This window comes from Meles meles, chromosome 7 (assembly GCF_922984935.1).
Source record: "Meles meles chromosome 7, mMelMel3.1 paternal haplotype, whole genome shotgun sequence".
NCBI lineage: Eukaryota > Metazoa > Chordata > Mammalia > Carnivora > Mustelidae > Meles > Meles meles.
In genome coordinates this window covers 134,056,016-134,074,330 of record NC_060072.1, presented here as the reverse complement: position 1 = coordinate 134,074,330, position 18,315 = coordinate 134,056,016, and the positions used below count along the sequence as shown (strand labels likewise).

Genomic DNA, 18,315 nt, shown 5'->3' with positions numbered 1-18,315 from the left:
AATTTGAGCTGCATGCCTGCCTGTTAGTAACAGAGAAATGCCTCCTCCCAGCAAGTAAAAGAGACCAAATAAATGTGTGCACTATAATTTTGCATTAGCTTAAAATAAAAAATAAAAATTATATACAGAAAGATGAATTACTTTTTTTCATATTTTCGTGCCTTTACTTTTCATGCTCAATTTAAACATGCATGTTTTCTCTTATTTTTAAATATTCAAATATTTAAAATATTTGAATATTTTAGATATTCAAATATGGCTTAGGACTTAATTTATCAAGATGGCTTATTTTTAAGGACTAGGTAATCATTCATTGACAAGACACTGCTCAGTATGTCACATTTAACTGTGCTTACAGTAAAAATGTATTTGCTCAAGATTTTTAATATCTTCACCCTCACTCTGGCAAAAGATCAAAATGTTCTTTTGCTGAGATTTATCAGGCAGCCATTTAACCTGTCAAATGCTGGAAGATCATAAAATCTGAGTGGGGAAGATTTTAGAAGCCAAGGCTATCTCTAATTGGCTGGGGGGAAATCTGGTGTGTCTCCGTCTTTTGAGAAAACAGGCAGTTGTAATTAATATCGTTGCAAATTCTGCAGTTTGATTTCTGAAAGGCTAGCCCTTTTCTGAATGTGTGGCGCATCCTTACGTTGTGTTTGCATGCTTGCTTTAGCGAATGCCACTTAGGAATAAGGTACGGCACTGTGAACCAAACGGTCCATTGCAAGAATGGAAATTGTTGTTCTTCTTGTGAATCTTAAATGACACTTTTTCTCCTTTGCACGTAGGCATATTCTCAAGATGCCTACCTGAAAGGCAATGAAGCCTACAGTGGCAATGCCCGCAATATCCCCGAACCTCCGCCGATCTGCTATCCTTGGCTGCCATCTGCCCCGTCAGCCATGGCACAGCCAGCTGAAGTATCTCCTCCAGATTCATCATCGAGCAAACAGCAAACCAGTACCCCAGTCCTGACACAACCCGGCAGGGCCTACAGAATGGAAATACAAGTGCCTCCGTCTCCCACAGATGTTGCAAAGTCGAACACAGCAGTGTGTGTTTGCAATGAAAGTGTAAGGACTGTCATTGTACCTTCTGAGAAGGTTGTAGATTTGTTAACTAATAGAAACAACCATACAGTTCCTGCACATCGAACCGAAGAGGTGAGGTATGGCATGAACGAGCAGACCTCGTTAAAAACAGTGTCCAGAACCACATCCCCGTCGTCATCGATTCCCACCGCCCATCTCCTTCATCAGACTGCAGGCTCCAGATCATTGGAACCTTCGGGAATTTTACTTAAATCTGGCAATTACAGTGGACATTCGGAGGGAATCTCCAGCAGTAGACCTCAGGCTGTGGATTCGCCTTCCGTGTCTGTTAATCACTATTCTCCGAATTCCCATCAGCACATAGACTGGAAAAACTATAAAACTTACAAAGAGTATATTGATAACAGACGATTGCACATAGGTTGTCGGACAATTCAAGAAAGACTAGATAGTTTAAGAGCAGCATCTCAGAGCACAACAGATTATAACCAGGTGGTACCAAACCGCACTGCTTTGCAGGTACGACGTCGAAGCACCTCCCACGATCGAGTGCCCCAGTCCGTTCAGATCCGGCAGCGCAGTGTGTCCCAGGAGAGGCTGGAGGACTCTGTGTTAGTGACGTATTGTCCACGAAGTGCATCTCAAGGAGCCCTGACCTCTCCATCTGTTAGTTTTAGCAATCACAGAACTCGTTCCTGGGATTATATCGAGGGACAGGGTGAAACCTTAGAAAACGTCAATTCGGAGAGTCAAATGCCCGATTCAAATGGAGAACGAAAGCAGACCTACAAGTGGAGTGGATTTACTGAACAAGATGACAGACGAGGGATTTATGAAAGACCCAGGCAGCAAGAAATTCACAAGCCTTTTCGAGGTTCGAATTTTACCGTGGCTGCAAGCGTTGTGAATTCCGATAACAGGCGAATGCCCGGCAGGGGTGTGGGATCTGTGTCTCAGTTTAAAAAAGTGCCACCAGATCTAAAACCACTGCAGTCCAACAGAAACTTTCCAACCACTTGTGGAATGTCACTGCCTCGAGGTGTTTCGCAAGACAGGTCACCTCTTGTCAAAGTCCGAAGTAATTCTCTGAAAGCGCCTTCTACGCATGTCACAAAACCATCATTTAGCCAGAACTCATTTGTTTCTGTCAAAGACCAAAGACCAGTAAATCACTTGCATCAAAACAGTCTGTTGAATCAGCAGACATGGCTGAGAACCGAAAGTGCCCCTGATCACCAGGTGGAGCCCGGGAAACCCCCCTCTCTATCTGGAGCTCCCGTCCCGCCTGCCCCTCAGACCACTGAGAACTCGGGCGCCTTGGATTTAGAATTATCCGTCACTCAGAGAAGTCAGGACTTAAATCTCCGAGAGGCTGACATTCAGGAGTCAGACACTTTAGATAATAGAGAAACTGTCATCCTCAGAGAGAAACCTCCATCCGGTCGCCAGACGCCACAGCCTTTAAGGCATCAGTCTTACATCCTGGCGGTGAATGACCAGGACACCGGGTCGGACACCACCTGCTGGCTGCCCAACGACGCCCGCCGCGAGGTCCATATAAAGCGGATGGAGGAGAGGAAGGCCTCGAGTACCAGCCCACCGGGGGATTCCTTGGCATCCATCCCGTTTATAGGTGAGCTCATGGTAGTCCGTGGCTACTGTGTCAGATACGTTACACGTCTTTCCAGAAAGGTGGTCTTTCCAGTGCAACAGACTCAAAAATTTTACGCTGATTTTAAAACATTGTCCTGAGTTTCCTGAACCGTGCTAAAACTAGAGCCGTAAGTTTTTACCCTCAAAAATGATGTCAAGTGGCACTTTTCCTTTTTTATTTTAACATTATCTACTCAATACCTTTCTTTCTTTCTTTTCTTTCTTTTTTTTTTTTTTTAATGAAACAGACTTCCACTGTCTGGGGCCAAGGGACCCAGCAAACCAAATGGTACCTAGTTGATGATCCTTCTGAATCAAAAGCCAAGTTGAACGGTTTTAATAATTAGTAATCAGCCTTTTATTTAAACCATGCTTTTGACTTTCTTATTTCCTATTTCTTTGGGCTGAATGAATAGACCTCTTTGTTTTGGAGTAAATCTTGGGATAGAATTGGAAAAAATGACTTGAATTACAAGCGTGTGTCCCAGTAAGAAGAGCTAGTATGTCCCCCTAGGTTTGCGGCTGCTCCCACACACCCAGGTGTACTCTCCACAATGTGGCCAGTGTGGCGTTTTAAAAATGGAAATCAGATCATGCCACTGCTCTGACCAGACCCTCTGTTTACTTTCCCCATCACCCAGGGTACAATCCCAAATCCCGCTGTGGCCTGCGGGGCCCTCTGTGGTATGTGCCCCCCACCACCACTCTGCCTCTGCGAGCCCATCTCCCGTCTTCGGCTGCCCCAGCCTCCTTGCACTTGTGGGGCACGCCAGGCATGCCTCGAGGCCCTGGCACTGCCACTTCCCAGCCCCGGGGACGCATTCCACCGAGAGTCACAAGACTCTCTCCCTCGCTGCGTTGGGGTCTGAGCTCAAGTGTGACCTTATCAAAGCGGCCGTTCCTCACCAGCCTGTCTGCAGTAGGTACCCCCCCACACACGTACACAGCACCTGACATCCTCTGTCCCCATCTGCCACTTTATTTATCTTTGGATCACTTATTTCCGCTGGACATATTTTTTTTTATATTTTATTTATGTATTTGACAGATAGAGATCACAAGTACGGAGAGAGGCGGGCGTAGAGAGAGAGGAGGAGGAGGAGGAAGCAGGCCCCCTGCCAAGCAGAGAGCCCGATGCGGGGCTCAATCCCAGGACCCTGGGATCATGACCTGAGCGAAAGGCAGAGGCTTTAGCCCACTGAGCCACCCAGGCACCCCCGCTGGACATATTTTTTGTTTTATGTTTCTCTGCAGAGCTAGAATATAAGCTGTCTGAGAGCCAGGCTTTTAGATCTTTCACCCACTTTTGTAACCTTAGTACCCAGAGCACTGGCGGGCATGTAGCAGGCACCCAGTAAATACTGGTTGAAATGATGAAATGATGGGCAATGGTGATTTTTGAGATGATGGTTAAGTGTATAGCAAAATCAAAAGAAGAGTTCTCAGGGTAGTTACTGTGCAGCTCCAACACACGATCCGCTATCAGGCTATCGTATGTGTCCTTAGTATTGCCTTTATTTAATAATGAGCAGTTTAGGAGCGCCTGGGTGGCTCAGTGGTTTGGGCCGCTGCCTTCGGCTCAGGTCATGATCTCAGGATCCTGGATCGAGTCCCGCATCCGGCTCTCTGCTCTGCGGGGAGCCTGCTTCCCTCTCACTCTCTCTGCCTACCTATGATCTCTCTCTGTCAAATAAATAAATAAAATCTTTAAAAAAAAAAAATAATGAGCAGTTTAAGCTGTAGAGAGGTTAAATGACTTCCCTAAAGTGACACAATTAATACGCAGTAGAGACTGACACTTGGCCGGCTGATTCAGCCTGCTCACAGAGCACAGCTCCAGAGGGCACCATGTACCTAGATGCATTGTGAAGAGCGCCCCCTGGAGTTGTAGGACAAAGGGCCTTCTTTTGAAGCCGTACTCGTCTTCACCCCATTATCCTATGAGTTCATGAGGAGTTCTCTATAATCTTACAGTATAGTGTGCTTCTCTTTGAGCAACATTTCAAGTTGCTCAAAGAGAAATTTTCTAAATCGACTGAGCTTATTGGACTGTCAGGCAACACTATCAAAGTCAGCTTTTGAGAAAGTTCTGTAGAACTTCTATTTTTTGTAAATAAGATATATGCAAGTTGTAAACATTTGTGGGGAATCTCAACCTAAATTGTACTCATATTTATATCCATACCCTTAAACCTAAGCTCAGAAAATAGAACTTTGCCAGAAGTGGAACCTCACACATCATCTAGATATTGTATAGAATTAACTGGGGACTAATGATTGTTTTATGCTTTTTTTAAAGAAGAAAATAAAAGAACTTTTAGATTTCATTAAGTATAAGTTCCATACAATAAAGGAAACTTTTAGTCAATAAAAGAACGTTTAGATTTCATTAAGTGTAAGTTCCATAATTTAATCAGTATTGAAATCCTTTTATTATTGAGCTTTAAACTGTTATCTGACCCATAGGTGTTTCTCTTTCCAATCTATTTTTTAAATTATATATATGTGAATATATATTATAACATATAAAATATGAAATTATATATAAGTGGGATAGATTTTATATATATTTTATATATAAATATTTTATAATATATATAAAATTTTATATATATATAATTTTTATATATATAAAATTGGGATAAGACATCAACATTGAAATGGAGTAAAAGAGACTGTGATGTTTGCCAATATATTTTCTAGGAACATTAATTCCATTTGATTAAGGAGGAAAAAAATTAGTGATCAAATAAATAGATAAATGCTGGATTTAAATAGCTAAACAAGTTTTGTTTGTCTTTACCATGGGACTCTTAGAATCATAAACATGCTACTATATATTTCCCAAGTGTATTTTTTTTTTAAGATTTTATTTATTTATTAGATAGAGAGCACAAGTAAGCAAAGTGGCAGGGATGAGGGAGAGGAAGAGAGAAGCAGGCTCTCTGCTGAGCAGGGATCCTGAAGCAGGGCTCGATCCCAGGCCCCTGGGATCATGACCTGAGCCAAAGGCAGATGCTTAACTGGCTGAGCCACCCAGGCGCCCCCCAGGTGTATTTTCTAACACAATTTTTCTCAGAAGTCTTTGACCATGAATCCTTTTATTTAGAGGATCTCTGTTTAACATATATCATAAACACACTTCAGAGAATATGCTTTATGCTATCTCATGGAACATTTAATTAAAAGGAAAGAAAGTAGGTTTGCTTTTGTATTATCACATTCTAGAATCTTATATTCTGTAATTTTAATAATTATTTTTTATCATTTGAAAACATTCTAGATTAATGCAGAAAAAAAGAAGAATTAAGTGCCTTGGCTTTATTCCCAAAACACCAGAGGATGGAGCCAATTCATTTGTTTAGTCATTTATAATAGAGAGCAAATGGTATATCTTACAGAAAGAAAATTTTCCAACATTTTGTTACACATTTAATGTCTGATATTTCTTTTGGTTCACAAAGATTTAAAGAAATGAAAATAAACCATTTTATTTGTTTTTAAATTAGGAATATCATTCATTGGCAGTATTTTCTTTACCCCCCACAGGCAGTTTATAAAGCTTCATAGTAAGTACTGAAAATAAATTTTTACTTCTTTTATGAGTAAACACAAAACAAAATGAGTAATGAGTTCATAACTAATTTGATATGTACTAGGAGGATTTAAGATGTATTCTACAATGAACTTCCTACATTTCTTTATACTACTCTTATAATTATTAATATAGAGAAACTATAGCTGTATTACCCACACTCAGATTTCATTTCAAATTCATTTTCTTCCCTTTTTCTTGCTATTTTTTTTATTTTTTTTTAATTTTTTAAATTTCTTGCTGTATCTTTAATACTCTGTTCTCGTCTCAGAGTTGGCCCATACGCACGTACTTAGCGTTAGCCTATGTAAAATTGAATTAGATTTGTACAGCCTTACTGGTCCTGCCTTTTTAAACCAACTTAGCTGGTTTAAAGCTTGTGAGATATATACCTAGATTACAGGATCTGAAATTTACCCAGCAGCAGTGGGAGTGGGTGGGTGTCCCCTTACACCCAGCTTCTCCCTCCAGGAGCTCTAGTCTCCTAATGCCAATGGTCATATTATGGGCGGTGCACCGAGTCCCCGGCCCCTCTTTTATACTAATACATACTAAGTCTTTCTACAAAGCATCTGATCTATAAAGACAAAAATTATACTCATCATCTTACAGCCTTTTCCATCCACCGGCATTCCCATAAGATGTGACTCCATTGGCACTTAAACTTTTTTAAATTTTTACTTCTATTGAGTAATGAGGTGGAGTTCATTTTTAAATATAATAACAACAACAAAATCCCCAAACTTCTGTAGTACTTTATAACCTAACAAGTATTTCATGGACCCGTCCTTTTAACAGCCGGGTACGGAGTATAGGTCAGGAGTTAGGTGCTTATCCATAAAGGACCCACTTTATAAAGTGAAGTCGTTTGCTCAGGCTTTCTCAGCAGGTCACTGGCAGAGTTGATTCTCTGCTAGCTCAGAATCTCCTATTCTTTGGACAATGCCCTAAAAATGTGCTACAATTTAAATCCTGGCTTTCACTTTTTTAAAGCTAAACCCAGAAACTAATTCTACATTCAGTATTCACCATTCTTAACTCAGACTTCGTAAAATTGAATTAGCCTCTTTTCAGTAAATAAATGAATGTGTTCTGAGTTTGTTAACAAAGCTGTTCCCCATGGAATAATTTTGAATGCCCATTTACCTTCCTTTGGTAGGTAAAAAGCATTAGCTTTTACCCTGAATTATTTCCAATTTATCTACAGCACACCTTGTAGAATACTATATACTGAATTATTTAGGGGGAAAAAATTTTTAACTTAGCTCTTGAAAACTACAGAATTATTTCCCTCAAGTTAGACTTTCTCGATTTTCAGCTAGTTCTTTCATGTTGAAAACAGCTCTAATAGTCACTACACTCTCCGCTACATCTGGCAGTTATAAAAAAAAAATCCAAACCTCAAAAGCCCCCTGACAGATCCCTGGTTTAGAAAAACCTACAGGTATTTTAAATTACTACACAAATTATCATTTTTCACCCTTAGTGGATTTATTACTGCAGGCCTCTTGACCAGGATTGACCCTCCTGATATTCCTCGTCCAGTTTTTGGACTTTATAGGTAATGAACTCAATATCCAGGGAAACTGAGTGGCTTTCACAGAATCAAACAAGACAGGACCCCCTGCCCAGTCTTCCCTGTTCCTCATAGCTTGCTTCTTTTCTGTGTGAAAATTAATCATTTGAAAGAAAAATTGGTGCCTCGTGTTTATTGACTGTTTTTAAAGTAACTGTCGGATTTCTTGAAATGACTATTTCCAGCATTTGTCAGCTAGCAAGCTGGGTTGATGTTCATACCTGGTGTTGCCCGCCCCCCCCAACACAGAATCTTAAAACCTTGACTTAACCCGTCTCATCGCTGGGACGGCAGGAATTCAGCAAAGTAAACAGGATGGTTATCTGTGGTATATCTAAAAGTAGGCTCCCACTTGCCCTCTTTAAGTGTGGATCACTTGCTGCGCAAACATGGTTCATGCTGTCCTGCCCGCTCGCTAACCAGCCCCAGCACGGACCACGTGGCCACACACAGCCCCCCGCTCGCTTCATCTCCCCCCTTCCCGGTCTCTACTGTCACAAGGGTTTATCTTCAGTTTACGGCTCCACTCCTTTTCCCTCAGCACCAGCTGCCAACCAGTTACAGAAGCATGCATAGAGCATCAAAATTCTCCTCACTTCCTGATCTTTAAAAAAAAAATCATCTCTCTCCTGGGGAGATGGAGCATTGGATTTTGGTGATGAAAATAACCACATCTCAAAATGACTTTCACAAAGCCAAATGTTTACCTAAATGCATGTTACTGAGCTGATTAGTAAAGATGCTTGGTCATGATAAATCCTATTATGATAATGAGTTGAATTATTATTAAAAAAAAATGAGGTGTACCAGGTGATGGTACTCTTTACCAGTTGATATAAAATTTAATAGGACCTATTGTTTCCAGAGCTCGGTTTGTAACTAATTAAGAGTTTCAGTAAGTAGAGATCTGTCGCTTGATGATCAGAGATGAGAACCTCATGTTAATGTATTATTGGCTTATTTTTAAGCATTCTTTCTAACCAGACCTCTTAAATTTAGGGTGTGTGGAGTTTCTTGAGCGCATCATCTTTATCAACCCCAAAACGTTCCCACCCGATGTTGAGTAACTGGTATTGCTATTAATAGGGTAAAGTAAAATTTTCCTAGGGAGTTCAACTTTTTAGAATGACTTTATTTCATTGTGGTTACGTTAGATTAAAACAAAACAACAACAACAACAAAATCTGCAGTATCTCCAAAGAGTAATGAGTTGTTACTTGTTAGTACATAAGAAAGAGCTCATGCTTACCCACTGGAAGGAGAATTCAGCCTGACGTAACTGTTGTCCCTCCCCTTTGATTTACACTGAGTGTAAATATCTCAGAAGGCCAGTAAGAAGAAAAGACAGTTTTCCCATTTGGATTTCTTTGTAAGAAAAAGAATCCATTAGCATTATTTTCTTCTCCTTTTCCTTAAGGACAAGGAAAAATCTCAAAAGTTTTTAAATACATATTTTGCTTGAGGTATAGATTGACTTTCTAGGTCATTTGTAGTCAGTGTCCCTTCTTGTGGACTTGGAACAGAAGCAGTTTGTTCAATCCATACTTTTAGTAAAACTTATACACGCACACTAATGCTGTTTTGGAAATATGCCCTATGCGGGGTTTGAACTCACGACCCTGAGATCAAGACCTGAGCTGAGATCAAGAGTCGAACACTCACCTGACTGAGACACACAGGCACCCCTCCATACACATTTTTACATTAGTCACCATTTCTTCCAATTATATAGATTTACTCCTCCCCTTGCAACATATAGTTTATTCTGAATCGTGTTTGAATATTATGCTGTTAACATTCCTTAAATGGTAGTACAATTCGGGGAGGGGTAGGGTTACCTCTTCCTGGCAGAGGTGAAATGAAAAGCAAAGGTACTTCCAGGAATGGACTGTTTAGCCATAGTCTATGCCCCAAATTCCAGTAATTTCACTGAGTCTTATAAAATGATTCTCAACTATAATTTTAAAATACAAACTATGTTGATGTCATGCTTTCTTTGTGTAATTATTTGAACGGTGAGAAAAACTCCCCGTAACCCAGCTCATTTTAGAAGAGGCCCATTGTGCTCTGTTCTAACGCGCAGCTCTGGACAGTAGGTCTCATGAGGAGTCATGCTTGTTTGTGAAGGGGAACTGGAAACACTCTGTGTTCTATGTTTGTGTTGGTTGGAATTCTCTTGGTGACAAACGATAGAGAGTTTTTTTCATATTAGCTCATGCCAAAAAGGAATGTCAGCTCCCAGTGAAAAAGTTTTGGGGTAGACCTAGTTCTCTGCATGGCTGGATCTGAAAACTCAAGTGATTTGGCATCAAGATTGGGTATCTTTTTCTCAGTTTTGATTTCTTCATTCTCAGATACTTTTTCTCCACATGGTAGAAAAGATGGCCTCTGGCAGCTCAGTTTACTGATTTTTATAGCTCTTGTTCCCCAAGGGAGGGAAGAAAAAGACTGTACTTTTTTCAGTATCCATACATATATCAAATCCGATGGAGAGACTATGGCCGGTCCTGACTGGATCAACTTCTTCGCCCTTGGCCGGTCACTGTAGACTGAGTGAACGAGGGCCTCATGCGGGGTCAGGCCTGGCACATCCACAGAAAGGCGAGCACTCTGCTAGCCTCGCTGAACCCCAAAGATAGAGATGGGCAGCTAGCAGCATCCATGCTCTGCAGTCATCTTGCAGAAGATGGAGAGGAACAACCAGGATAGGAACATCATGAGATGAAAGTATCTGCCAGGTTATGAGATGAAAAGCAGCTGTCCAGTTTTACTTGGTTTCACTTTGTTATTTCATTAGTAGTCAGGTTTTCTTGAGGTTTTTTTCACATTTTTTTTAAAGACTTTATTTATTTGTTTGACAGACAAAGATCACAAGTAGGCAGAGAGGCAGGCAGAGAGAGAGAGGAGGAAGCAGGCTCCCTGCCAAGCAGAGAGCCCGATGCGGGTCTCGATCTCAGGACCCTGAGATCATGACCTGAGCTGAAGGCAGAGGCTTTAACCACTGAGCCACCCAGGCACCCCTTTTTTCACATTTTTATTAGGCTTTTGCATTTCTTCCATGATTTGTCTTTTCACGTGCTCTGCTCTTCTTCTGTTACGATTTTAGTTGTTCCTATTCGTACGAGCTCTCAATATGTATTAGGGCTTCCTTTTTTTCCTTTGTTGTTTGAAAAGTAATTCTAAGAGTTACACATAAAGTTTTACAGTATGCTTAACTGATTCTGTACCTGTCTATATATATATATTTTTTTAAAGATGTCCTTATTTATTTGAGAGAAAGAGAGAGTGCGGGGGGAAGGATAGAGGACAAGGGAGAGAGAATTCCAAGCAGACTTCATGCTGAGCAGAGTCCAATGAAGGGCTCGATCCCAGGACCCTGAGATCATTATCTGAGCCAAAACCAAGAGTCGGATGCTTAACTGACTATGTCACCCAGATGCCCCTATATTTTTCCTAATTTGTGAAATCTTATAGATGTTCTTCTAGAATTTTGATTAAAAGAGATAACAGTGAAATTTTTTTTATTCAGATATGAATCATCAGCTTAAACATAATAATTTGTAGTAGTCTCCCTTTGGAAAAAATCCAAATTGAAACTTGGAGTATATATTTTCTGTGAGAATTCATTCTTTATCTATTTTTGGAAGACAGTATTTTCCAAAAGTGAAATAAAGATTTGGGGCATTTAGGTCTGTCTTTTTTACAGATAAAGGAAGAGTGATCACTTCGAATTTGAATATATAACAATTTCAGTGTCCTCTCCACCTTTTCTTTATTGTGAAGAGCTATGGGGCTCTTAGTGGATAAGGTAAATTAAGGCCTCAGATGTTCAGTCAGTCCTTTGATTATGTAGTTCAAGAGGGATTATGCCACTTGACAATAGCAAGTCTACAGCCTTGATAGTTCATAACTGTGTTCTGTGTCCACTACTTAACATCTTAATGTAGTGTGTGACGTGCCTCAAAGATGATCAGTTGTTTTCGTCTGACAGAATATTTAAGTTTGATGATTAAAAATATAGAAATTTGTCGAAAATCTGACGGCCCCTGGTTTTCTCTTTGGACAACTAAATAGTGCACATTTTCTTACAGTGGAAAAATCAAATAAGCCTGAATCGTTCTTATTGGCACATAATCTATGCATTGGTGATCATGAAAGCATAGGTTAAAATTAGGGCTTTAAAATTCCAGTTAATCATCACAACAACAATGGTATTTTTAAAATAATGGAGGGTGCCTGGATGGCTCAGTGGGTTAAGCCTCTGCCATTGGCTCAGGTCATGATCTCAGGGTCCTGGGATGGAGCCCTGCATCAGGCTCCCGGCTGAGCAGGGAGCCTGATCCCCCCTCCACCCCCGCCTGTCTGCCTGATTGTGATCTCCCTCTCTGTCAAATAAATAAATAAATAGAATCTTTAAAAAATAAAATAAAACAATGGAAAGTTCTCACATTTTTACAACAAATGAAGAACTGGATTTATTAAAATACAATTCATAAATGAAAGGTAATGTAATTCTTTGTATTTTAGAAGTATAGCTAGCTTTTCCTCGTCTCTCTTTAACGTAGTAATACATATATATATTCTAAAGAGTGCAACAGGACTAAAGTGTGTGAGCACAGGGTGCTAGGCGCCCCCCCCAGGCCTCTCCATTCACCCTTGCTCCATGGAGCAGGTAGGTGTCTGTCCCAGCCCTTTTTGCATGCATATGCTTAGAGCGGACATTATTCCAACCCAGTGTAATACAGAAACTTCCTCCAAAATATAGCAAGTCAAAAGAGATTGAATGCATACCTCTAGGAAGTCCAGAGTCACAAGAAAAAATTGCCTTTGAAGTTTCGTTTAATAGTTCATCCATGAACATTGTGAATTTCACTCCGTGATATTTAATTTTAATAAATAAATAAATGTAGAAATGTTTTAAATTACTTTGCAAGGCCTAAAATTGTCTCGAAAGATTTCTCCCACGGCATTTCCTAGGCACTCTTTGACACATGTATTGCCTACCACTGTCGGGAATGTTTCCTCTCGTTCTGTTCATGCTCTCAGTACTACATGTGCCTTGTAATTTCTAAAGAATACATATTTTCCCATTCATAACCGTGCATCTGAAATCATAACGGATTGGTGTCCCAAACAGACCCTAGAGGACCCAACTTACTTCATCCACATGTATCATTTGAAAAAGTTGATTCATTTGTGGTAATTTACATCATAATGACAGTTTTAAATAATATTATAATCTTTTTTTAAGATTTTATTTATTTATTTGTCACAGAGAGAGATCACAAGTAGACAGAGAGGCAGGCAGAGGGGGTGGGGGTGCGGGAAGCAGGCTCCCTGCCGAGCAGAGAGTCCGATGCGGGGCTCCATCCCAGGACCCTGAGATCATGACCTGAGCCGAAGGCAGAGGCTTAACCCACTGAGCCACCCAGGTGCCCCAGGAATATTATAATCTTTAGTAAAATTAAATTTTTATCCTTATTCAGTTAATGTAAAATTAGTTCTCTTCTTTTGAAGAAAAGAATAATTTCATGCTCACTAACAGGATATTTAGTTGTCATGTACTTGATTCATAGAGAAATTAGTAAACTCGATTCATAGAGAATTTTTAAAAATGTTTCTTGGTGCTAAAATATAAAGAGCTGCTTCTAAGGGCTTTGTAAAAACATAAAAACATAAAATAAGCTCAAGATGGTCAGAATTTGTAGATTTTAGCTGTAAATGTTGGAGTTTTATATCATTAGTTATCTTGATGAAAATGCTACCCATTAAAATGATAGAGCATTCTTAGAATTTGGACAAAATTAAAATAGTTTGATCATTTAAATCAAGAAATCAAAGTCTGTGTCATCATTATAGTGTATTTTTTATAAAAGGTGTTGTTACAATTTTCTAAGACTTAAGGCATTTGATCTTAGGGAACAGAGTTCTGGCATTCTATTAAATTACACTCTCCTGGCCTAGAATGTTGGAATTTAAACCATTGATGTTTGCATAAGAGTAAGAATTTTGAGCAGAGCTATTACTCACCAGTTTGGAAAACAAATAGAGTTTACACTTCTTAAAAATTCTGGCATCAGACTCTCTGGGTCCACATTCTGTCCCTGTGGATCGGTAACTTTACACGAGTTACTTACCCTGTCTGTTTTTGGCTTCTTCGTTGTAAAATAGTTCTTACTTCTTAGGGTTTCATAAGAATTAAATGAAAAATATATTTCAAGTATGTAGAGCGGTGCCGGTACCTACCAAGCTCTGTGCATATCTTAGCCGTGGTTATTAATGTGTCCGGACATATAGCATTTCTGCTCCTGACAGATAGCGACAGGCTTTTGAGAAGCTTGAAATTCATAACATCTAAAACATCTATATTTCTACAGGGGCACCAGGGTGTCTGCTCAAGGGGGCAAGTGGGGATTTCTCCTCTGGGCGAGGGCCGACATTTGCTTGGAAAGAGGGCGGCTATTCCTGATTTGCTCAAAAGTGCCAAACAGACGGCCCGTGGCTGTCTCAGTCCATTCGGGCCTCTGAATACCACAGACCAGGCAGCTTAAACAAGAGCCATTTATTTCCCCCAGCTCCAGCCGCTGGAGGTCCAACATCTAGAGGCCAGCAGACTTGGTGTCTGATGACATCCTGATTCTTGGTTCATAGAAGTTGTGTCCTCATATGGAGGAAGGGTCAGGGGATCTCTCTCTCAGGCTACTTTTTGAAGGGACCCTAATACCATTCATGAGAGCGCCACTGTCCTGACCTTATCAGTCCCCAAAACCCCACCTTCAGATTCCATCACATTAAGGATTCGGTTTCAAGATGCGTTTTGGGGGGAACACAAACATTTTATCTATAGCAACAGTCTTGATAATGTGTAACTTTTTCTGGAAGCCATAAACTGTCCCTTCTCATTTGTCCGCAAAAATTGAAGATACACTTGTGTGTTTGTGCACAGGAAGGTTTTAGGACTTGATATTCTGAAAGGTAAGCCTCAGCCAGGTCACCTTGCTTATCTTCCTGAAATGAAGACATTTAAAATTAGGAAAGTAATTCTTTTAGGGTGGTACATGATTACTGTCCTGCTTTCATAGGTTCAGGTTCTAAATACCTGTAACTTTGGTATCTTGATTATCTGTTAATGAAGTTATTAATTGTTGGTAGAAGCAGCAACTTATTTAATTTCTTAGACCACGTTCTCAGAATTATTTGGAATTACTAGACTAATAACTGTATAAGATTTTTAACAGGCAAGTGTTTTCTTTATTGGTACTGTAGTGGCTAAGTGTTAAAATCTGTATCTTTTTTAAAAAATAATGCATATTGATTATTAATAATTAGGTCATTTAGCATTCTGGTTTTTTTCTTTTTCTTTTTCTCTTTTCCTTTTTCCTCTTCTACTTCTTCTCCTTCTCCTCCTCCTCCTCCTCCTCCTCCTCCTCCTCCTCCTTCTTCTTCTTCTTCCTCCTCCTCTTCCTCCTCCTCCTTCTTCTTCTTCTTTTTTTTTTTTTTTAAGTAAGCTCTAAACTGAGTGTGGGGCTTGAACTCATGACCCTGAGATCAGGAGTCACATGCTCCACTGACTGAACTGGCCAGGCATCCCACCAATATTGATTTTCATTTTATTTTCTAGATGAACCAACGAGCCCCAGCATTGATCATGACCTTGCACACATCCCCGCTTCTGCTGTCATCTCCGCCTCCACCCCGCAGGCACCCCAGGCACCCCCCATAGCAATGGTCCCGCCCAGCCTCACCACGTCGGCTCCTTTAATTCGCCGCCAGCTCTCCCATGACCAGGGTACGATTCAGTGAGTGGCTGTGCAAACCATCTCTCTTTCTCACTTTTCCACACTATGACACACTGTGATCTGCTCATGATGAAAAGGATCTGGAAACCACCTGCAGATGTCTAAATGTTGGCTTTTGATTACAGAATCTGTCGGACCTCCCAGCCTGGATGCCCAGCCCAGCTCAAAGACCGAAAGATCAAAATCCTATGATGAGGGCCTGGATGATTACAGAGAAGATGCAAAATTGTAAGTCTTAAGCATATCATTTTAAATATTTATTTGTGGGTCTTCAGCATGACTTTGACATATAAGTACTGAATTTTAATGATTTCTTTTATACTTTAAACTTTATAACATTAGAAATGCAAATAAATAAAATAGTTATTCCATAGTATATTCAGTTGAATTTTTTAAATTAACATTTGAAAATCAGTAATACACAAACGTAATACAAAAAATATTTGTATTAAGCAATCATTGCTACTGTAGGCCTCTGGCTACCCAGGTCTCTTCTCGGACACAATTATGTTACTGTTTTCTGAGCTGTTCTCTGCATAAAATCACATACAGACATTTACGCTGGCTTATATGTGTGTGTACATATTCTAATTATTTTTATAAACAAATGATAGATGCCATGCACACTGATCATGGCGATTATCCAGTGTGTCTATTCCTGGCTCAGCTTTCTCATGCTTGTTTCATTCTCCACCGAATAGTTCTACCAAAATATATTTAACGGTCATTCTATATTCTATAAATAGGCATTTAGACTGATTGAATCTTTTGCTGCTGCAAACAGTACTTCAGTGACTATATTTGTATATAGTTCATTTAGTATATAGGAGTATGGTTGGAAGAAAGATTGTTACATCAAGGGTGTGTGTATTTTTTATATTAATAAACATTGTCAGCTGCTCTCCATAAAGCTGATACCAAATCACATTCCCACCAACAGTTCCCAGAAGTCTCTGACCCCCATCAGCCCAGCGTGCTATATAACATTTGATTTTTTGTAACTCCAATGGTATCACATTATAGGGTTTTTTTCTTTTTGGAAAATTTCTTATTAATTGAATATCATTTCATATGTATTTAAGAAAGATTTATATTTTCCTGTGAACTGCTTGTTCATATCTTTTGCCCATCTCTGTACTGCTCTTCCTTATTGACATCTGGGGGCTCTTTTTTTAAAGGAAACTAGCTCTTTTCTGAGATGAGTGTTGAAAGTCTTTTCCCAATTCAGTATTTTTCATTGGATTTTTTTTTTTTTAAGATTTTATTTATTTGAGAGAGTGAGTACACAGGCATGAGTAGGGAGAGAGGCAAAGAGAAAGGGAGAAGCCGACTACTGAGCAGGGAGACCAACATGGGGCTCCATCCCAAGACCCTGAGATCATGACCTGAGCAGAAGGCAGCCGCTGAATGGACTGAGCCACCCAGGCACCCTTCATTGGAGTTTCTTAAGTTTTTTTAAACTGTACAAAAATGTTAAACTTTTTCCTTGCAGTCAAATTTAGGATATTTTTTTAAATGGCCTTCAGATTTTGAGTCATATTGAAAAAGCCTTTCCTCCCAAATCACAACAAACTTCTTCTATGTTTCCTCTCAGATTTATGCTTTTCTTTTTCTTTTTTGGTATGTGTATTTACAGCTTTGATTCATCTGGAGTTTATTTTATTCCAGTTAGTGAGATAAAGGGCCAGCTTTGTGTTTTCTAATGTCTCTCAGTTGTCCCCAAAGCATCTATTGAATGTTACATTTTTCCCACTGATACTTCATCTTTATTATATACTAAATTATTAAATGTGTTTAGTTTTATTTTTAGCCTCCATAGATCAGATGATTTATCTATCTACTCACGTACACCAGATTCTTTTCATTGTAGTGGTTTTATAATGTCTTTACTATTGATGGGACCATTCTCTCATTACTTCATGTTTTTTTCTAAGTTCTGGCTAGTTCTGGTTTATTTTACTACTTGAATTTTAAAGTCAATTTTCTAGTTCTTAAATTTTTATGGATATTTTTAGCAATGCAGTGTTTTAATGTATACAGTTAAGGAACATTGACATTTTATGATTTTGAACCTTTCAGAGAACGATTTGTCTTTTTTATCCGTGTTTTTGTATCGATTTTCTGAAGCTTCCATTGGATGATGATTTATACTCCAATAATAGCAGTTCTTCCCGGACCGGCTACACACGGCAAGTTTGTGTGGGGCGTGGCCACGGCAGTGGTCCAGACTAGCCGGAATTGTTCTGATGATGCAGGGTTGAGTTTGTGAGCTCTTTCAGCCTTCTTCCTCACTAAAAATTACCGTAACAGCCACATTTCAGGGGCTGCTTCACCCTGCACCAACTGCACACTGCTTCCCGCAAAGATGACAGGACTGTGTGTTTCCTCCTTCGTTCTCATACCCCCTGATATCCGCGGCAGTGAGTGAGGCTCCTGTGGCTCCGGCAGCCTGTTTCGCACAGTCCCAAACAAGGGAAGCTTTGATTTTCCGAGAGCAGTGCAGTGCAGTTTGATCTGAGCTATGCCACGAGTGGTGTCCTCCCTCCCTGTATCCAGCCTTTCCTTCACCGCGTTTAACCCCCGTCTTCATGTACATGCATCCATCGCTGCCGGGAGTTAACAGGTGTCTCCTGATCG

The 18,315-nt window shown here is 39.9% G+C and overlaps 1 protein-coding gene across 1 annotated transcript in view; it reads left to right on the top strand.

Annotated features, from left to right (window-relative positions):
- ARHGAP21 (Rho GTPase activating protein 21) overlaps window positions 1-18,315 on the top strand; it is a 133,656-nt gene that overhangs the window by 94,599 nt on the left and 20,742 nt on the right. The window contains 3 exon segments of the mRNA XM_046011023.1: window positions 792-2,688; window positions 15,501-15,668; window positions 15,804-15,906. Of these exon segments, the coding sequence (XP_045866979.1) occupies window positions 792-2,688; window positions 15,501-15,668; window positions 15,804-15,906 (2,168 nt within the window).